General features: G+C 41.6%; 1 protein-coding gene across 1 annotated transcript; it reads left to right on the top strand.

Moving 5' to 3' along the window:
* The first annotated feature begins 1,054 nt into the window (after positions 1-1,054).
* c1ql3a (complement component 1, q subcomponent-like 3a) lies at positions 1,055-22,952 on the top strand. Its single transcript, XM_039789753.1, has 2 exons — positions 1,055-1,806; positions 17,485-22,952. The coding sequence occupies exons 1-2, from the start codon at positions 1,216-1,218 to the stop codon at positions 17,662-17,664; spliced, it is 771 nt and encodes a 256-aa protein (XP_039645687.1). The 5' UTR covers positions 1,055-1,215; the 3' UTR covers positions 17,665-22,952.
* The last annotated feature ends 64 nt before the right edge of the window (positions 22,953-23,016 follow it).

Genomic DNA, 23,016 nt, shown 5'->3' with positions numbered 1-23,016 from the left:
TCCATTCACTATCGCAGAGAGATAGTCTCAAAACTGATCTGGCACAAATTGACAGAAATAGCCCGGACAGGGTTAATGAATGTCACAGAGCAGTGACTAAGCAGTGACTAATGTGCTGGATTCCTTAATAAACAAACTAAAGATATAATTAGGAATACACTGCACAACAGTACATCGTTTTTTTTTAATCGTCATCGCGATATTAACTGGCGCAATAAACACATCGCGAAAGAAACTCAGAGATTTTTTGTTAGTTGAAAGAAAATATCAGCAGCAAAAACTGCACTTTAAAATATAACTCATCTCATTCTTTTTTTAAGTGATTGGTTTCCTTTCATTTGTTTTAAATTCTACAAGCAGTTTGTTGTATTTCAACAGAATACTGAAAGCAGCAGAACTGAGAACACTTTAACATCTGTTTATGTATCGCAAGTAATATCGTTATCGCGATGTTCAACTACCTTATCGCATATCACATATTTTCCTCACATCGTGCAGCCCTAATAAGGAATTCCATAGGCCAAGTGGATTAATAACTGAATTCAGATTCTATAAAATGCTATCTCCCCATCCCTGCCCTTTTTCTATTGGACGAGAGATCAGGATCCTCTGTTATCATCTCTCTCTCTCCCTCCCTCACCCTCTCTGTTACTCTCTCTCTCTCTCTCTCTCCCCTCTTCCCCTCCCTCTCTCTCTCTCTCTCTCTGTGTCTCTGTGATGCTCCTGCTGTGTATCTGCGCCTTTGACTCTGAGGCTTAATATCAGACAGACTGGTCTAACTGGCCCTGATCCACCTTAAAGGGTCCAGCTGCTGTCCAAACACTTTGCTCGGGGACCTGTGGATCAAAGAGGGGCCAGACGCCCCCTCCCCTCCCTCCCCCCCATGTCTGGATCCCAGAGATGCTGAATCCAGTGCTTTTGGAAATCAGCGCACAGTGAAGAAGTTTGAAAAGACTGGAGGAAGCAGCGCATCAGCAGAAAAAGTGTGGAGAGAGGAGAGGAGAGGAGGGGAGGGGAGGGGGGGGCTCTGCTCGCTTCAAAGTCCATTCAACATTCCCAACAAAGTGTAGCTCCGCTACAGTTTTTTTTCTTCCTTTAAAGGGTAACCTCTCAGCCAGCAAGATTCCGCCCAAAAGCAGACAGCCGGATCGCGCTGCGCTGACGCGGCTGGTCGGCAGGAAGCGGCTGGTGGCGGCGGGGGTCCTGGGGGTCGTTATGGTCCTGCTGCTGGTCATCCTCATCCCGGTGCTGGTCAACTCCGCGGGCACGGCGGCGCACTACGAGATGCTCGGCACCTGCAGGATGGTGTGCGACCCGTACGGAACCAAGTCCCCGACCAGCACCGCTGCGGCGGACACGGTCCGGGACAGCGGCCTCGTGCAGTCTCTGCCCACTTTTATCCAAGGTCCGAAAGGGGAGCCGGGGCGTCCGGGTAAGGCGGGTCCGAGGGGACCTCCCGGCGAGCCGGGACCGCCCGGTCCAGCGGGGCCACCTGGAGAGAAAGGCGAATCGGGCAGACCGGGTTTACCGGGCCCGCCGGGACCGAGCGCAGCCGCCGGTGCCATCAGCGCGGCCACGTACAGCACCGTGCCCAAGATCGCCTTTTACGCAGGGCTGAAGAAGCAGCACGAGGGCTACGAGCTGCTCAAGTTCGACGACGTGGTGACCAACCTGGGGAACCACTACGACCCCACCACCGGGAAGTTCACGTGCTCCATCCCCGGGATCTATTTCTTCACCTACCACGTCCTGATGCGCGGAGGGGACGGCACGAGCATGTGGGCTGACCTGTGCAAAAACAACCAGGTAACACTGCGCTCGGTTAGCTGCACAAGAATTCAATGTTTGTATAAAATTTTTTTATAAAAATAGAAACTCATTTACGTGAGTTAACGGAGTTTACACTGCTTTTAAATCACCTGCAGCCTGCACATATGTAAAGTCAGTAACTGACTGTGTGTGTGTGTGTGTGTGTGTGTGTGTGTGTGTGTAATTGTAATCGTAATTGTAATTTATTTATTTGAACAGGGACAGTGCACAAAAAACATTAATAGATGTCTTGTGCCCCGCCCCCCATAAACACACAGTCATTTAGCACATCAATTCACTGGTGGGAGCAAATCTGTGTGTTGTGTGTGTGTGTGTGTGTGTGTGTGTGTGTGTGTGTGTGTGTGTGTGTGTGTGTGTGTGTGTCTGTGTGTGTGTGTGTGTGTGTGTGTGTGTGACTGGTCATGGACCATAGCTCGGTGGGTTTAACAGGACAAAGGGTCCGAGGTGAGCCTGTGAAGAGGAGCTGCACGGAGAGAAGGGTGAGCACTGAGTCAGAGAGGCTGTCTAAATACGTTCCCTGGACTCTCTGTAAACGGAGTCCCACAGGGTAATACAGCGTATTGAACACAGCTACAGCGTAATCTGCTGCCTCTGTAGCTGTGTTCAATTGTCACCAAATCAGAACAAGACGGGCAATTTATCTGTGATATCATCTCTCTATCTTTTCCTTAGCCATCTCTTTCTCAACAGTCACGGTGAACATATATTTTTATTTTTATTTGGTGAAACAGAAATACAGTAGGCCTAAAACAAATGTAAAAAAAAAAGTTCAAGTCAGTCCTGAATTACAAACTGTAAGCCGACTGTAAAGAGGTCTTCATAAAGAATTGTACTTGAGTATGTAAAAGAGTTCCTTCCAGAGTAGGGCATGCACCATATGAGGGAAATACGTGATAACGTTGAGTATCGCGATAACGATATTACTTCCGATAAATAAACAGATATTAAAGTGTTCTCAGTTCTGCTGCTTTCAGTGTTCTGCTAAAATACAACTAAATTATTGTTGGATAAAATCAAAGAAAAGGAAATCATATCCGAAATCCATATCCTTTCTTTTATTGAACATTGAATTAAACATAAAAGGCAGCTCTAAATAAAGAATAATTACCTTCTAAAGTGCATGTTCTCTGCTGATATTTTCTTTCAACTAAAAAAATCTCTGAGTGTCTTTCACGACGTGTCGCAGCCTTTCTAGACGTGTTTACTGCGCCAGAATTATGACGATGACGATGAAAAAAACAATATAATGCGCAGCGCTAATCCAGAGTACCTACATCATTTATGCATTGAATACGTTATAATGACGCATTATACCAGTTAAGCTGGTCTGAGTTGTAAGTTTGTGTCTACCTCACATGCTGTGTGCTGGGAGAAATGCATCACATTTAATTCTATTCAGTCTATATAACCCTCATGTTGTCTTCCTGTCCACCATCCATGCACCTGTTTTCCTCCTCTGCCTGTTTACTAAGCATAAAGTATGTATTATCATAGGATTACACCTTCATTCCAGCGTATCACCCCTAGCTTTACACTCCTTTTTAGGAATTCATGGTCAATAAACCTCATTTATAGGAAATAATACATAATATTTGAGTCAGAAAAAGCAGAAATTATGAATTATTTTGACTAATGGTTGAGATCAGAGGAACGTGAAATGTCAAAGTCTAGTCAGTGTACTGTTTTTAAATCTTTTCTTTTTTTTTAATGGCACATCATAATCACAGCAGTTGTCTTCCTCGGCTTGCCGGTTTGTAAATGATCAACCAATTCTGTGCCAAACATAGGCTTGTTGCCAACTTCATTCAGTTATTTTTGGGCAATTTAGTTAAAAGAAACTCAAATCTCTCAAGAAGTAAGTTTGAAAACGGGTTAAGAAGGGGGGACAGCGCAAATTAATAAAACGCATGATTTGACATGGGTTACAAATGCCCGAATGAACCAAAACGCTATTTGTTATGGGTAGTGCATGTTTGCAGAAAATAAATACACTGATAAATGAATATATACGTAGGGCTGCACGATATGACCTAAAATAACTAATAATTGACTCGGACTCGGTGTTTGAGTTATCCTCCGTTATTCTTTCCGTGCGTGCGGCTGACTGGTCCGGGCAAAGTCATGTGACTACACCCGAGGTAGAATGTTTTTAAGGAGAAAGTAGTAGGCCTATCAACAAGAATAAATTATCGAAATTATCGTCGCGGTAAAAATACGGCGATACCAGCTTCAGAATTTTGATGTCGATACATATTCGATTAATCGTCCAGCCCTATATATATATATATATATATATATATATACGTGCATATTCATTAAGCAAAGTCACACTGCTCCATTCCAGTTTAGTTCATTGGTTTTTGGAATATTGTTGTGTGTGTTATGAAGATGTGTGTTCAGCTTTTGAAATGAGTCATTTTCAGAAAATAGTGCTTATCAGCCATTAGTCAAAATCACACAAATCTCTAATTTTCAATAGTTATTGATACTGCATTTTGGAAATGTCTGCTTTTTCCCATAGATAAGTATCTGATTTCATATGTAATACCCCTTTGTAGTAATGGCCCTGTGGCTCAGGATTAAAGGAAGTTCTCTCAGAATTGTTGGTGTCTTTCTAGTTACATAATTCAGTGTTTCCCCTTCCAAGATGGTCCAAAATGATCTTAAAATGCACAGGCAGCACAGTAGAATAACGTTTAAAAAAAATGACGTTAAAAGGGTTCCAGGCACCCATAAAGCTCTGATCCTAGAATCGCCCCCCCCGGTTAGAATGAAAAGGATGCCCGACCCTCCTGTGCTGTGTGTTTGTCCCGCTCTCAGGCTGTCAGCAGCAGATCTAATCCGTGGGGCAGAGCGGTGTTGCGGTGTCGCTCCAGCGAGCAGATCCCCCCCGCCTGTCAGCACACTGCGACGCTGCAAACATGTGTGGGATTAAACCCGCAGGGCTGCACACTGTGACCAATCAGATGCTGCCGAAAGACACGTTTCAATTAGGAATACTGCCGCTGACACTTTTGAAAACACGGTCAGAGGGGAAACACATTTCTGTGTAAATGGTTGACAGGATGCCCATGGCCTTGAGTTCGGATCCATATTAACGCTCGGAGGTCTAAGGGCATTTTCTCGATGTTTACATAGCTTCTTAAATTCTCCTTTTAGGGGTATTTCAATATAACCTGATCCCCATGTGTTGCATATCAACATGTTAACACTTAGCGTTCTGTATAGTGAGGCCCAAATTTGTTCCAGAACAATGTATAAAGACATAATTTGGCCCTAAAGCTGAAAAGTTAGCCTTTTGGCATTTCCTCCAATCTCGTAAAGGTGAACACATGTAAAAACATTGTTTTGGTGCCTGAAATGAGTTTACAAAAGTCTTCCATATAAATAAAATACTAGGGTTGACTATTGGTGCTTTCACAACATATTTTTTACAGTGAGATTCCCCAGCTATGTACTGATTATGTTTACATGCATGCACAAAAATAGTGTGATGTTAAAACAAATCTGCAATTCTTCAAATATTCCCTCCAAATGTTTTACAACAGACTTCCTGAGAAAACAGAGTTAGTATGTGCTCGTTATTATCAATTTAGACAACATGACTGTACATCACCATGTCTTGATTTATGATTTCATCACGATAAGATTCCATTGAAAGATAATTTGTCATATTGAATTACTGCCCAGCCCTAATTCCAATCAAATAAATTATAAAAATATAAATCTGACAGCTCTGCTGCATAATGACTTCTTTCTAATTTTAAATTACGCTCATAATAAGTTAGTTCAAATACATTAAATACAGGACTTCTACGACTATTTTCTACATTGTGGTACTTCAACTTCAGTCAATGATCTGAATAGTTCTTTCACCATCGCATTACTAAAACAACTGTTAAAAAATTCATTGTGCATACAGAAATATGTATACAACCAGAGGACTTAAAGTGCCCATATTATGCTCATTTCAACCTGATGTCACAGAATTCCAGAAAATCTGTGGCAGTTTCACGGAATCGCAAAACATTCCGTGATGGGCCCACGGAAGAATTCCGTTAAATAAACACGGCCCCTTTAGTCAAGGAAAAGGTCATGGGTGGGCTTACGGTTCCGTGACACGCGAGAAGAACGAGACGGTTGGGTTTAGTAAAAGAAGAAAGTGACTTTAGGAAACGTGACATGCGGGACACTAACCCCCCCGGTCTCCTGGGTGAAAGTCCTGTGTTTGATCCATCCACCGTGAGAGATCGCACTTCTATCCCATCTTTGTTGGGAGGCGCACATGCTCAGTAGCTAGGTAAGGATTACTAGCTAGAAGCGGTTAGCCACCTCGTTCTCAATGGCAAAACACTGCTACAGCACACACTAGTTCACCATAATCTCCAAAAGAACTACTTCCATGTCCCTGTTCTGCAGGTATTCCACGCAAAGTTGGAAGTGCTCCCTCGTAAAAGAAGTCTCCCGGCTAATCCTGCCTTGTACTGACTGAAGTTGGAGAAACAGCTACCTAGTGGTATTAACTAAAGTGGTTAGCACACACCAAATGTTTCGGCCGATGACGTAGACGGCCCTGCCGATTCTGACCAGCTCACCCAGAGACTGAAGGCAGGACACATTCAGAAACTCGTATCTCACTCAAAACAGGATGGATCTTTCTTTTTTTTTGAGTTTGTATGCGTGTGGAAGCACCAGAAACACAGAATAACACCCCAAATCCCAGAAAAAGGGATTATTTCATAATATGGGCACTTTAAATCAGACCAAAGTACAAAAGGACTAAAGATATAGAAGAATCAAAATGTGTTTCAGACATTCCCTTTGTTCTAAAACTGGAACAGCAAGAACGTGCAACCTTAAAAAAAAAACAATGAGGGCTGAATAACGGGCCGATCAGGCGAGCTGCTGTAGGCGCTCGCAGGAGCTGCCAAACCTTTTTATTTATTTCAATAGTCACAGTTAATGCTGCTCACACTGCTGAGTAAGAGCAGAGGTGGAAAGAGTCCAAACATATTCTACTTAAGTAAAAGTACTATCAGTGGTGCAATGTAACTAAGTACATTTACTCAAGTACTGTAATACAGTACAAATGTTGAGGTACTTGTACTTTACTTGAGTCTTTTCTTTTCATGCCACTTTCTACTTCTACTCTGCTACATTTCAGAGAGAAATATTGTACTTTTTACTCCACTACATTCATCTGTTACAGCTTTAGTTACTAGTTACTTTACACATTCAGATTCCTGCACACTAAACACATGTAGTTTATAAAATCTGATGTTTGATTCTAAAGTAAACTAGCTGACAATATAACGGCCTACAAGTCCACCTGGAATCATTAGACCATTAAACACACAACTGGTTGGATCCTTTAAACTTTCTACAATGTTTTAATACTTTAACTACACAGTCCTTCCAGAAAAATGTGGAGTTTTTTGTGATTGTTGCGGGCAAAAGTCCTTCATTTTGCGGCACGTTTTCTTAAAAAATGCGATGGAATATGCGGGATATTTATGTAATTTTATGCAATGAAATTGTGGGAACTTGCAAAAATTGCGGGGAAAAAAGTGATTCCCCCAACACCCTGCTTTTCGATGACGTTCACGTCGCGTAATTACATCACTTCATAACGTTCCCATGGCAACAGGGGGAAAATGGCTGCTCTTGTGTGAGGTAAACTCAACATTTTTCAACTTTCTGCTAAGATATATGTGACGTTTTTGCAACGAAAATGCGGGGATTATGAAATCATGCAAGCCGCATGAATTGCCGATTTCCGTGCAAAATATGCGGATATTTTGCACGGAAATCGACAACTTATGCGGCGAAAGTGCGGCGTAGTTGAAAAAATGTGGCCCCCGCATAAATATGCGGACTTTGGCTGATTATGCATTGAATTATGCAATAGCATAATCGCGTTTTTCTGGAGGGACCAACTACATTTTCCTGATGATACTTACACACTTACAACTTAAATAAGATTTTCAATCTTTACTTGTAACAGAGTATTGTTACAGTGTGGTATTAGTACTTTTACTTACTGTAAGTAAAGGATCTGAATACTTCTTCCACCGCTGAGTACTGTCACTTTGATGAACTTTTACTTAAGTACAAGTAAAATAACCGGTATAGAAATCTACTCAAGTAAAAGTTAAAAATTTACTCAGAGTCAAAGTTACTTACTAAACAGCAGGGTACTTTACACACAATAATAGATCATGGGCTGGGACGATATGCTTTTGTCCCAATTCAATTCTTTCACGATACGTGGGGGCCGATTGGATTGTATTAAAATGAAGTTGCATAATAAACTGGGCCTATAATTATGTGTAGGGCGGCCTAAAGCCTTTATACATAATTCATTTTTTGTTGCATAGAATAGGAAGCTATTAAAATAGCTTAATAATTGTAATAATTGGCATGATTTTATATGTATATGTTACTATATTACCTATAGGTAAGCCTAACATCAGTGGGGATTTATATTTGCTAATTCATTTTAGAACTTTTTAAAAGAACTTAATAATTTGGAGGCCCCCCCTGCATTGACTCTGAGGACCCCCTGTTGAAGATCCCTGTTATAAAGTATAGGTTTCAGCTCCCAAAAACTGGCATTGAGGAATGACATGGTCTTGGAGGCTTGAGAGTAGATGGGTAGATTATGTGGAGACAAAAAGAGTTGTACATGAACATGACACCATTCTGTCTGAAAGACGGGCTTTTCTTAATCGGTGTGCTGCTTTGAAAGGGGAAGGGAATGTGACGATGATCTAAATGATCCACCTGACCTGGACAGGAAAATACAGGAATAGTAGTCTTGAACTTTCAGCACACAGGAACAAGCTTTAAAGAACCACTAAATTAATTAATAATTAATAAAATTAATAAAAATAAAAAATAATAATTGGCACACTTGCCTCTAAAACTGTTCACTTTCAAAACTTGCTGAAGGATCTTCAGTCTCTCACAGTTGGGAGTCACAATGTCCAACAAGAGTGAATCTGTCTAGTTTTCTGATATTAAATGTACTTAATTATAAGAAGTAAAAGTAAAATTAACTTTGATTATGAACTTTTTGGCCAAAGGTGTGTAACGTTATCTTCACCACTGTCGTTACCATGGTGGCAGAGCCTGCACCAGGTGTTTCCATGACACTATCGGTTATTATGCTTCCTCCTCTTCTTCTTTAGTTTTGGCCAATGTTTTTCTTTTCTTTTTTTGCAGCTTGGCAACAAACATTGCATTATGTCACCAACTGGAATGGAGCGTGCATTAAAGGTCCTATGACATGCTGCTTTTTGGATGCTTTTATATTGGCCTTAGTGGTCCCCTAATACTGTATCTGAAGTCTCTTTTATATAGACCTTAGTGGTCCCCTAATACTGTATCTGAAGTCTCTATTATATAGGCTTCAGTGGTCCCCTAATACTGTATCTGAAGTCTCTTTTATATAGACCTTAGTGGTCCCCTAATACTGTATCTGAAGTCTCTTTTATATAGACCTTAGTGGTCCCCTAATATTGTATCTGAAGTCTCTTTTATATAGACCTTAGTGGTCCCCTAATACTGTATCTGAAGTCTCTTTTATATAGGCCTTAGTGGTCCCCTAATACTGTATCTGAAGTCTCTTTTATATAGACCTTAGTGGTCCCCTAATACTGTATCTGAAGTCTATTTTATATAGACCTTAGTGGTCCCCTAATACTGTATCTGAAGTCTCTTTCCTGAAATTCAGCTTTGGTGCAGAATTCCAGCCACTATAGCCAGTCCCACAATGAGCTTTCCTTAGGATGTGCCATTTCTGTGTCTGTAGCTTTAAATGCTATTGAGGAGGAGGGTGGGGGCAAGGTGGAGGGTGGGGTGTGCCTTGACCAACTGCCACTTTGCTCGTTTGCAAGCCATGATGTCTCTCTTTCTCATGGGTGAGCCAAATTCTCTGGGCGGGCAAAGCAGAGAAAGGGGCGGTAACCTTGCTCCTTATGACCTCATAAGGAGAAGATTCCTGATTGGCCCATCTGAGCTTTCATTTTCTCAAAGGCAGAGCAGGATACCCAGGGCTCGGTTTACACCTATCACCATTTCTAGCCACTGGAGGACCATAGGCAGGCTGGGGGAACGCATATTAATGTTAAAAAGTGAAAGTTTACGGAAATATAAATAATGAACTACAGGAAATTCTACTTAAGTATAGTATTTGTACTTTATTACAATACAACACTGATGCAGGTTTTCAGATTACTTTCACACAAGGAGCTCAGGGAGATGTTTACATCTGACATTGTCTCTTCTGGACAGCACTGAAAAATGTAACATCTGAAATAGCCAAATGTTTAAAGGGAAACGTCTGTCTTTTTCAACCAGGACCCATGTTTTTGTGTTTAAGTTGTCTATTTCGACAGTGTTTCATTTACAGGATTGTTCCGGTGCCGGTGGACGTCCCACCGGATGTCCCTCACCTTCCGCTTTCTTTGTGTTGGCATTCTAAACTCCGGTTGATTCGGGAAAAACATCTTCCGATCTAACAATCAAATTATATTTATTTTAATATCTCTTTTTTTTTTTTTTGGAAAATCCTTCCCCTGTGTGGACTATCCAGACCCTCCTCCGCAGGAAGGTCTGGCAATGCAAGACTAGTGTTCATGTGAATATGGGGGACAACAAGTTTTGAAATTGGTCCTGTATTGAGCGAAAGCTCTTCAGCCTGCAGCCACGAAATGGTCTGCAATGTAATCCTTCGGTGCAAACGCGCAGCATCAATATATGTCCGCTAAAAATGCTGTTGTTGCCACTGGCAGGCTCAGATTGATATGATAAGTGTCTGACTACATTGTGGAAGGGAGCCTAGAGAAATAAAACCTTTTTCTTCACCTTTCCCTTGATCCGGTCTGATTGTCTTTGTGTCTAACCAAGTCCCGCTCAAGAAGAAGTCTTGTCCGCTGTTGCTATGATACCGGCGGGATGAATGACTCTTGCGCCCGACGCAAATCTAAAATGGGTTGGTCTGAAGTAGCTAGGTGTGGTTTGGGCGTAACGTGCAATAAACCAATCAGAGCGTCATCTCACATTCCCTTTAAGAGCAGGCGCGCTTGTTCCATGACGGATTGCTATTATGACGGCGGATTTGCCTGGCGCACGCCAGCGGGAGCTGCCGATGCGAGATGCGACAAAGTAATAAATGCCCGTCTTGGCCGGGTGGCGATGTTGCTGCGGCCCATCAGGCGCATCTCCTCAAGTCTGGAGAGGATTGCTGCAGCCATGGAGCGTACCTCCAAACGCACCACCTGCTCCTGTTGTGCCCCTTCCTCTTCCCCCCACTCCATCTCTGCCCATCCGCTCCATCAGGAGCGCATCGCGCATTACTCCCGGACCAGATCCCGCCGTATCACGTCTCCTTGAGTCCTCTAATATTTCCTCATTTATGTCATCAACACATCCATGATTCACAGAAATATTGTGTAAATCACAACAAGCCACAAAGAATGCTGCGACTTTTTGACGATTGTACTGTAAAGTGCCTCCTGACCTATCCAAACACCTGAAGCTCATTTTCACAATTATGTATGGTTTGCAAAAATGTGGTCTTTATAGTGGTCTTTGCTCCAGGCTGGCACCGGACACCCTACGATGCCAACCTGCGATGCCATCCAGCTCTGCGGCTCGGCGCGCTATTTAGGATTGAACAAGGAGGAGGTGTAATTCGATGTACAATCACCACTGGATAACACTAAGCTATGCTTTCTGTAATCCAACACAACAAAATCTCACTCTAATAACAATATAATGAGATCTTTAAAAAAAAAGAGTATAAAAAGTATAGGTTTCAAATCCCCAAAACTGGTTTTGTGTAATGACATAGTTTTCGCGGCTTGAGAGTAGATCGGTAGATTATGTAGAGTCCTTAAATTTTGAACATGACACCATTCTTTATCAGCAGCTCAATTAATGATGAATAAACATACAGCAACAAAATCAGCCCAGCTGGTGCTAGTAATATACAACTTTAATAATAACAGTTAGCCCCAGGACTAACCCTTTGGCTAACTCAAAGTATTCAGCTGTATCTGATTGGTATTTGAAGTGACCATGGTATAGGTACCTGATCAGAGGTAAATGATCAACTTTCTCCTGAAAAATCGGTTTAGTCAAGTTATAAAATGTGTTTAAGTTGCATGTTAAACTGGGCCTACAATAACGGGTGGGCGGCCTAAAGCCTTTATAACTTTTTAGTGCATAGAATACTAACCTATTAAAATAATAATTGTTGGCATGATTTTATAAATCGTGTTTTAGCCTGTTGCTCTGCTGCATTTTCATCGGCTATTAGCCAAGTACTGTTGTCGCCATTTGCTCGTAGTTGGCAGAAGTTAGTATTTCTTTTAAAAAGGATAGTAACTGTGGTCACCATGATCAATATGGATTATCTACAGCACTAATTTAAAGGTCTGCCTTCTGTGGAAAAACTTTTTATTAAACACCTCTGTGAATGCTGTTTTAAACCAAACGGCTGGTAAAAAATAATTGCAAATTTAACAGAGTGGTACTCCTGAAAAAATAACTAACTAAGCTTGTCAGAGAAGAAGCTTTAACTTCCTGTGTGTTATTGGGAGGGGATGTTACTTGGTCAAGAACAGGCTGTCAGGATCTCAAACATCTTTCTGAGAGGATTACCAAACATGACAGCAGCAAGGCAATGTGGTAAAAGTGGGCTTGCTCAGATTTTAATCAGCCTAATAAAAATTTAAAATAGGATAGAATCTAAGTCAGTTCATGCCCTGTATAGTATCTCTATCCCTATAATACTCAGAGCTGAACGATTAATCAGATTCAAAGTCATTTCGCAATGTAATAGAACCCACCTTTTTTATATCGCAAACACAGCAAAAAGAATGTATGATACACAATCTAACCAACCAGAGGGTTGGAAACATCTGGGCCTGTCGGCTTCACGTGCACACACGCTGTCAGACCTACCTAGACAGCGCTATGGCTAGTCCACACAGCATTCCGGGATGGGAGAAAAACTGGTTTATTGACATTACTTTAAACCAATCACGCTAAGTGCTGGTCGGAGCCACGGTGCCTCTGCAAAATAGCCTCCGGAAGGAATTTGTTTTGGTTGAACGTGTGTACGTTCAAAAATTGTTTTAGTCGTGCAACAGAAAACTCAGATTGGACAGATAGTCTAGCTAGCTGTCTGGATTTACCCTGCAGAGATCTGAGGAGCAGTTAACCATAGTCCTCAGAAATCCACCAGAGTTTAGAACGGCAACACAAAGAAAGAGGAAGGAGACGGACATCCTGACGAAAATGAGGGACATCCGGCGGAATTTTCGGCAGCAAGTGGAACGTTGTGGATATAGACTAAAGAGTAGGTAGTGTGAGCGTAGTGAGTCGAGCGAGATCGGCTCAGAACAGACAGGTGTTGGCGATCGAAGCAGAGAACAAATTAGCAGTAAAGTTGTCATGTGGTAGTAAATGTTCAGTCTAGGTTACAGTTTGTCTATAAATTAAATGCTGCAGCTCATCAAGACCCAGTAAAGTATGTAAAGTTTCTATGTCTTGTGAAGTGAAGAGAGTTGGCCTCCAAGTAGTCTTGCATAGCTGACCATATTCCAGCGCTGTGTCAGCGCTTATCATTCAGGGATAAAAAACGCTGTGGCTTGTTTGCATGTCTTTGAACCAATGGGAAACTGGTGGTTTTCAGCTTGCCTTGGAAGGTGTCCAGTACTCTGGATCAACGGAAGTACATTTCCAGGATAGTTGCCTGACATCCGGCGCGTGGCTCACCCGCTGGATGTCCCTCCCCTTCCTCTCTCTGTGTTGCCGTATTCAAACTCTATTATCTTCTGGAAACAACTAACTTTGACCTAGCAAGCGACATGCTGAAAATGTCAAGTTTTGAAGAACATTTGGGTAGTGCAAAAAGGCAGGACTGCTTGGTTCTTTCATGGAATGATTTTAAAGACTTACAAAGAATATGTTTACGGCATTTCCTCTCTAACTGGGATGTTTTGGGAGGGATTGTTGGGATTGCTGTGGACGACGTACACAGGGAGATACACTGGTAAGAGCCAATGATGTTTAACCATGTATCCAGCTAATTTAAATAGCTCACGTTGCTGCATTGTGTGAACAGTTAACTTCATTTAATATTGTATGTGGCATTTTCTTTTACGGGGTGCAAATATTCAACCAAAACAAGTTGCTTCCCAAGACTGTTTAGCAGACCACCGTCACTGCGTGCGGAGCTTAGCACTGACCAAGACAATTGTTATTGGTTCATAGACATGCAAACAACCCAGAGTGTTTTTTTCTCCTATCCCAGAATGTATCTGTGACGTGGCCAGACCTTACTCCACAGCGCTGTGGAGATAGAGCTGACAGTGCGAGTCACTGTGCTGTCCTGACTATGGTGGAGAATTCATTACACCACTGTGGATCCAGAACAGAGGATGAACCTGAGCAACCACTGGGTCCTGACATTCCAACCAAAACACACTTGGAGGTGCTGCTGATTGAACCCAGAACCTCATTAATGCGACGCATGCGCACTGAGCTACATCCTTGCCGATATTTTCTGTTTTGTCTTTTCTTTGACATGATTTTCTCTGAGTTGTATTTGGTATAAAGCCTCTTCATTGCTGTGACTTCACTCTGCTTAGACCTGTGAAACTGCAGAACTATGTTCCAATGCAGCAGTGGCTCTGGTCTGCTATCGGGTATGGACGAGCATTTTAAGGTCTGTAGGTAGTTCAATTAAATATTTCAATTCAATTTATTTATAGTATCAAATCATAAATAACAGGACACTTAAAGACACTTTACAGATAGAGTAGGTCTAGACCACTCTATAATTTACAAAGACCCAACAATTCCAGTAATTCCCACAAGAGCAAGCATTTAGCTCTTGGTAGGCGGTGTCTGACGGTGCAGGTTGGGGGTGTGATGGACAATGGCAGTTATAGTCACAATAAAGATAATGGAACTATGGCTAGAAATAGTAGTTGTTGTAGTAGTTTGTAACGTAGAAGGGAACTGCAGGACGTAGCAGGGGATAGCATGACGTAGCATGACGTAGCAGGGCACTGCACGGCCTAGCAGGGCATAGCAGGGCGTAGCAGGGCGCTTAGCCGGACCACGCGACAGCTGCAACCATGATTTAGGTTGATCCTAATCCAGGGAAAAATGCGGGGTGAGAAAACATAAGGGCTCCGGGGAACAAGCTCCCCAGAACTAGTTCACAGCTTGGTGTCACACATAGCACTGCGTTCAGATGGAGTCCTGGAATCCTCTGTGACATCCAAAAATATATTCATACATGTTTACAGGTCAACCGTTAAAAGTCTTGTAGTACTCGAGACCGGTCTTGGTCTCAAGATCGTTTTTTGAAGGTCTCGGTCTCGTCTCGGAATCGACCGCATTTTTACTTGGTCTCGGATAAAGAGGACTCTGTATTTTATTTCAAGACCACAACTTCAGAGATAGCACTAAATTGCCTCTGCATCTAATTTTATGTGTTAACATTGTTACCGTGATTGGATGTAAAACTTCTTGCTTCAAATACAACCAATAACTTGAGTCATTTCTAATTTGAAATTTATTACTGTCTCTGCCCGCTTAACACACACTCCCAAGAAAAAGTGAATGCGGGAGACAGGAGAAGCTCTTGTTTTCTGGCACTGGTCTGGTCTCAGTCTTGACTCGGTCTTGCCCTGCCTTGGTCTTGGTCTTAACTCTGTCTCAGTTTAGGTGGTCTTGACTACAACTTTGGTACTGTTGGTTTTGCTAAGTTCACAGTATGTGTGTGTGTGTGTGTGTGTGTGTGTGTGTGTGTGTGTGTGTGTGTGTGTGTGTGTGTGTGTGTGTGTGTGTGTGTGTGTGTGTGTTGCCAACTTACTCATTACTCATAGCTACCAGACCGATCCCTTACCTTAGGTAGAGAAACTGTTAATATGTCTGTATTTGAAAATGACCAGTCTTGTATTTTATGTGTGGAAGGAAGTGAATTCTCACAATTCATGTCCGTCCAAAAAGACACCTCATCAACTACTGACAAGATTGTGAAGATGTTTTTCTTGGGGAGAATATACAACATACAGCTAAGCTCCCCAGACACAAACTGGGGATGTTACAGTTATATGCTGTGTCATAAACATGATGTCACTTGGAATGGAATTTTTATATCTGTATTGATCACCTGACATTTCCTCCAGCACCACCGTCATGTCAAAATCCCCCTATTTGTTGTACACAAAAAATATCAAGATCTAATGGGCCGATTGGGAGACATTTACTGATCCCATTTAGGCTCCTCCAAGGAGAACCCTTTTCCATTTCCATTTTCATTTTACTTGTTGATGACCTTGTCCACTCCATGCGAGTAGTCGTCATTGTCTGGTGCACATGCTCAGCCACATACTACTGTCAGTCAGGCTTTATGACTGCATACATAGCCTTAACTCTCAGTCTCTGTACTTTCATGCATTTTCATTTTTTTGATTTATAAGGACATTATTATTCAACATTTCTGTAAATGTGCGAGTGTTTGCCAACAGGCTAGTTTTCAACTCTAGTCCTTTGGCAAGATGTTTTGAGACCTCTGTTGGACAGCTGAATGACTGAAAAAAAGGGGTTAGAGGGTCCGGGGGTAGACCAACACATTATCGCTTCCAAGCCATCAACACACGGATGCTTGGTCAGGATCATTTGCATCATTTTAAAAGCGCTTGGTCAGAACCGCTTTCTGTCAAAAAGTGACGCATGGTCAGGTAACTTTGGTGTTTGTTACTGACGCAAAAAGTCTCTTTTTGCATTTAGTTTCTCTGTCAGATGCAGTGGGGCTTCCCTTTTGGCGTCATTTTACGACGTGCTTGGTCGAGACTCTTGGCATTACTTTTTTGACGCTCTGGTTCGGGACCGATTTGACAGATTTAAAAAAATGTACCTTAAGAAGAAAAAGAAAAAGAAAAAGAAAAGAAATTAAGTCTGGAGTGCACGGAAGTTCAAAACAAATCATGAAGATGCTCTTTTGGAAAGGGAACACAAAACACCCCGATGAAGGCCATTTTGTGCCGATACGCGTGGGTTGCTGCCCAGTTTTATTTTTTTATGTAAGATTTCGATATAAAATAGCCATTTAAATAAAGGCTTTTCACAAGAGTTCCTTGGACCTTGTTTCTCTTTTTTTTTAAATGCACGTTTAACTGACATGCTGCACAATAACGGGACAGGTTTAGGAAAAGATGGTGGGTGGGGTTACAAAATGGACGTTTAAGTGACACACAGGACAAGAACAGGACAAAGTCCTGTGTTGTTCCCAACCAACCTCCTCATACGGATTTTCGGTCTTTCACACTCTCTACCATTGTCTCTCTTAATACTACAGCGCCGTCCATACAGAAGCTAAAGGGAGATTTTTGCGTTGGTATCTGACGCTGACAGACACTGACCAAGCGTCAGTATTTGACTAGTTGGGAGTGAGAGCGGCTTGGGTAGACAAGGTGCAACACTGACTATATCAGCTCCGAATGGCCATAAGCGGGGCTTCAGACTGTTTGTGCTTATGAGATGTTTACTTAATGTATGTATGTGTGTGTGTGTGTGTGTGTGTGGGTGTGTGGGTGCGTGTGTTTGTCTGTGTGTGCATTCCTGCAGGTGCGTGCCAGTGCCATCGCCCAGGATGCGGACCAAAACTATGACTATGCCAGTAACAGCGCTGTGCTGCATCTGGAGCCAGGAGACGAGGTCTACATCAAACTCGACGGAGGCAAAGCGCATGGCGGCAACAACAACAAGTACAGCACCTTCTCCGGATTCATCATCTACGCCGACTAGACAGCAACACGTGCTCAGCCCTCAGCTATTACAGGCCTCAGTCTTTCTACAAATCTAACCTTCTACCAATCAGACGCTCAGACTTACTCTTTTAAAACCGTGTGGACAAACCAATATCCAAAATCAGCCTTCATAACCTGCATATTATTTAATTTTTCTACATCCTGCTAACATCACTGTCCTAAGTTGCAAGTGACTTTGGACAAAAGCATCAGTGAAATGGTTGAATTATGGGATCAAACCATATCCTCTGTTCATACCATTACACATAACAACTTACAGCTGATGTCTTTGTGTTGATGTAGTCGTGTCACCGAGTGATGGTGGTAGGTAGGAGATGAAAGGGAGGAGTGTGTTTGTGTATGTGTGTGTGTCTGTGTGTGTGTGTGTGTGTGTGTGTAGGAGGGGGGGGGGCAGGGGGTGGCACAGATTCACCAAACATCAGTAAGATGTAACCTACATGTAGCCTAGTGCTGTTATTTGAGTTATAGGTCCAGGATGAGGTGTTTGTAGAGACATCATTAAGAGGATTGAGTTATCATCATCACTCTTAAATCTGATTGGGCCACAAGCTGCCTGTCAACAGATCGAGCTGTCTGTCTAGAAGTAAGTGGAAAAGATACAAATCTGATAGAAATGCAGTAGCTAGTGGGCAGTTGTAAAAACTGACTGTGGAGGATTTTGTGCAATACTTAGTATAATAAACTATATCCGTGGTGATAATTAACGAGAAAGCCCTCAGTCAGCGTTTGTGGTTTATTTCTTTCTTTTCTGATATCATGTAGATAGCAAGGTAAAGCTGGCAACACTTGAAGTGCATTAAGATACACTGACAACAGATTATATTTCCCATTATTAACATAATTACCTCTTTTATAGAATAGAATCAATAATAAAATAGTTATTTTTGATTACATGTAATCAAATAACACTTACTTTTTTTACATGATTTGTTTATATTCTCATGTTCTGAGTTTAATTTTAATCATGCTCTAATAATGTGATTCCTCAGCATCGGTTTGTAGCACCACTTCCTCTAAAGTTTTTTTCAAATGCTTTCATAAATGCAGATATGAGAATTTTAGCCTTATTTACCCATGATGTGTTTTGTCCAGAAAAGAGAAGGGAACTTGATTTATGTCAAGCTTTAGAGAGGAAGAATGTTTGGTCAAAATAAATCTGAAAAACATGATTGTAACGGAGGCCCCTGATGAGTTTTTTGTGATGCCTGCTGGGTGGCGTTCAGGGAAACACTTGGTACAAGAGGAAAGTGTTGGCGGCCATGTTAAACTTCATACGGCGGTTGCAGGAACAGCGTCCAAAGTGAGGGTCTGTCCCAATACCTACACTTGCAGTCTTGAGCGCTTAATAGTTCCCTGTGCAGTTTGACACCGCTAGCTCTATGGAGCAGTTCTTTCCTATCAGTGGATCCCTGTTTTGTTTAGAATGACGATGTGCAGACATGCACACGCACACGCAGATGAGTAATGTGGTACGCATTCCTGCCAATGGATTCACACTACTCCTCTGATCTACAGGTAGGGCTTACACGCTTACGCGATATGCTGCAATGTGTGACCAAAGGCAGGGAAGAAGACTGCATGCTAGTAAACGTGGATGTTAACAATGTTGGATTTAAAATTCTTGGCTTTGCAAATGTTTTTGCAAAACTTAATGCACTCGACACTTGTTTGTTTGACCTTAAAGCAACACTAGGTAACTTTTCCCGCTTCGGTCCCCCTACAGGTTGGAAGCGGAATTCAAGGAGTTCAAGGCGGGAAACAACATGGCGGCTTGTTTTATACATTTTCTGTAATTCTGTTTTAACAATCCACCAAAATCCATTTCTTAAAAACATTTTATGCGAAAAATAGGCTAGATACAGCTGAATTTTGTTTTTATTTTACAACTGCCTGCCTTGTTTGACAGCTTGGTCCAAGTTTTGTGAGCCGGTCACATCGCACTGGACGGACTCGTTTATATTAACAATTGATCTTCCTGATTGGACTGATCAGATTGATATTGCATAACTGGCACTGTCAACATACATTTTAAGTATCATATCCTTTTATCGATATATATGATTTGCATAATAAGTTCATTACTTACAAATATACATACAAATAATATTGTTTTATGTACAGCAGACGTGACTAGTTCTAGATAACTTGGCTTCAATTGCCTTATTAATTGCATTACTCCTCTCAGCTCCTGAAAGTGTGTTTTTATGTAATACTGGATGGTTGATCCTACTTATTTGTTCCAGCAAAACATCTGAGCCCAACTGTGCCATGTACAGTATTTGCATGAGTAATGGGATGTCCTTTTTAATCAAGCGTGCCCCAGTGGGCTCTGATGTGCTCATGGTCTTAATACTCAAAATCACATCACACAAATGGGAACTTGACTACTTGCCAAAGTGTTAGTATACACACACCTAACTACCCATCCCACTGCACTACACTCGACCTACTTCTAGAAACAGTCAACATTTTAGGAAATCCAGCCGAGAGAGTAGCTTCTTAGGGTGCAAACAAAAATACGATAAAAAAAAATAAAAAATCAATGATCATCTCCTTGGTTTTACTAAGTTTGTTAAGTAGCACAATGTTCTCTGGGCACCACTCTGCAAGATGATTTCCTCTCGATGTGAAGTCTCATCGTTGTTTGTAATCATGCCGATGATGGTAGTGTCGTTTTATCGGTGACATTTCCTTTACATGATTGTTCCGGTTCCTCCGGATGTCCCTCACTTTTCACTTTCTTTGTGCTGGCATTCTAAACTCTGATCGATTCAGGAAATCCTCTGAGCTAGAACCGACAGTCAAACTATATTTATCTTTTTTTAAGTAAAATTTTCATCACACGCTCAAAAGCCATTTTAATTCCAGAGCTCGCCTCCCTGCGTGCACATGTTCCATCAAAATAGGTTCCTTCCAGAGGCTATTTTACAGAGGGTCCGTTGCTGCGTCCGGCGCTTACTGCCGCCCAAGACGATTGTGATTGGGTTAAAGAAATGCCAATCAACCAGAGCACATTTTCTTCCTATTCAGGAATGCTGTGTGGACTAGCCAGACCTTCCTGTGCAGCGCTGTGGAGATAGGTCTGGAAATGCGGGACTATGTCGTTGTTAAACAGACTCTCCATGTTGGAGTGGCGTTCGTGGGTGTACAGCGTGAACAGGAGGGGGCTGGGCACACAGCCCTGGGGGGCTCCGGTATTCAACATTAGAGTGGTGTCTGGCCTCCACTCATTATATACACAACCTCCAGGTTTTCAAAGAATATCATGCAATATGACCTGATGCAGTTCTGACTATTTTTTGTTTAAAAACTTAACCTTTAACCATCAACAGTTACACAGCTTTTATTTAAACTTAGTTTGGACAGTGGGATTCAAATATAAATCATCTTATGAATATCAAAAGACAACATTTAATTTAGTAAGTGAAGCAGTCCAGACAACATCTGGTATTAGCCGGACCCACTCTTGGTATAATCAGAAAACAGATATGACTACATATTTTTGTGACATAAAAAGTACAGGGTAGAGATACATGTATTAGCTTTGTGTTACCATTGAGGACACAGAGCTCATGCCCTTAATGTTAGTTATATTTCTTTGGACTCAATATATTTTTTGAAAAATATAATATATACCAACATATTGGGAGATACATTTCGGAGGATTAGGAGAGGTGGGTTTCATTAGAAGACTTTTGTCTCATAACCTTGGTTATGAGACAAAGGCTTGCTTGTTTGCAGTCTCCACAGAGTCAGATGAAAAAATCAGTTTGATGTGTCTGCATCAAGCACATATGTCTACGGCACACGTACAGTCTATCTTAGCACAAAGTTTAGTGTTAGTGCAATAAATAAACCAACTGCTAGACTCAGGGACATGCACAAAATGTTCAAGGTTTTGCAGTTTTTCAACTGGTTTAACAATGAACAAAGCCCAAGTGACACAACTGGTGCACATTATTTACATGTTGCATCACAACTAGATTCAACATGTAGAAGACATCTATGAAGCTGTTACAAGGATGTATCTTTCCCTTTTAATTCAGCTAGACTGTTTCTAGTGCTTTCGATTGAATGGGCCTTCTCAGTTGATATGAGCTTTAGATATGGTTTAGATAGCCTTCTACTGCCACACTTGTAGGTTCAGAAGGCCACAATCATCTATTAACACGGTAACGGTTTCAAGTAACGATTCAAGTCTTTGTGCTAAACTAGACTAAATACATCATACCTTCACATGCCACTGTGACATAAAACAAGTGTGTTTCCCAAGATGTCACACATCCTCATACCATATTCAATATTTGTGAACTACTGTACACTGAATTATGTTAATATGTAAGCTGCGTTATCTCAGTGCTTCCTGAGATTTATTGGTGAGTTATTGAGAGCCAAATATGTCAAAAGGCTGTTGGTCATTGACAGTAGTTGTTGGAGCCTTGGGAAAGCACACACAGAGGCTGCCAGAGCAGTAGACTGCATGTGAACATCTTCTCTTTTTGCCCATGAATTGTGTAGTGACTGCACAAATGTCAGCAAGTAAGATGTTCCATAAAATGCTGGCGACCATTATACATGATCTTGTTACAGTATATCACAGAAATTATATGTCTGGTTGAAACTGGCTAGAATGTAGAAAATACAAACTGAGTTTCCACATTTAGGAGTTTCTTCACATGGCATCACTACAAATATGGCAAACGAATAAGTGTTTTACCAGTTCCAACCAAGCAGCAACCACCATGGCTGAGTGGCTCCAATGTGTCGGTAGCCATGTCGAAGATGTTTATGTAAGTTGTTTTCTTGATTGGCTTGTGTCTCAGCCCTGGTGCGTGCTCATCCTACTTCAGCCTGACCAAATTTGCAATGTGAACTGAAAGCACTATGCAGAAGTAGAGAATAACAATGTATCAATGTACAGTGTCATGTATCTTAAAGATAAAAATTGTGGTTCACTAGAATTATATGTAAATACTGTAGTGATACAAACTGTTCATATTTTTTCTGCATATCCCATGTACAGAATGCTAGAAGAGAGGAAATGATTTTAAATACTTGATTAATCAAACAATCAATAATTCAGTAATCACTGATTGTCTTGAAGTTATAGCGTCAACAGTGTATTGGTGTGAAAGGCATATGTATGGTAGATAGTGTCAGGTGTGTGCAATATTATAATGACTTCACTCTTCTTCTCTCTTACAACAGTCACCGATGTACTGTTAGCTCAACAATGTCTCCATTAAATGGACAGATGTAACACTGTGTCTGTGTCTTAACTGTTTGATTTGTTTATTGTTCAACAATCCCCAGGAGGTTTATGACAGTG

Source organism: Perca fluviatilis, chromosome 22, assembly GCF_010015445.1.
Source record: "Perca fluviatilis chromosome 22, GENO_Pfluv_1.0, whole genome shotgun sequence".
Lineage (NCBI taxonomy): Eukaryota > Metazoa > Chordata > Actinopteri > Perciformes > Percidae > Perca > Perca fluviatilis.
Note: the sequence above shows the minus strand (reverse complement) of the source record. Positions and strands in the feature narration are given on the sequence as shown.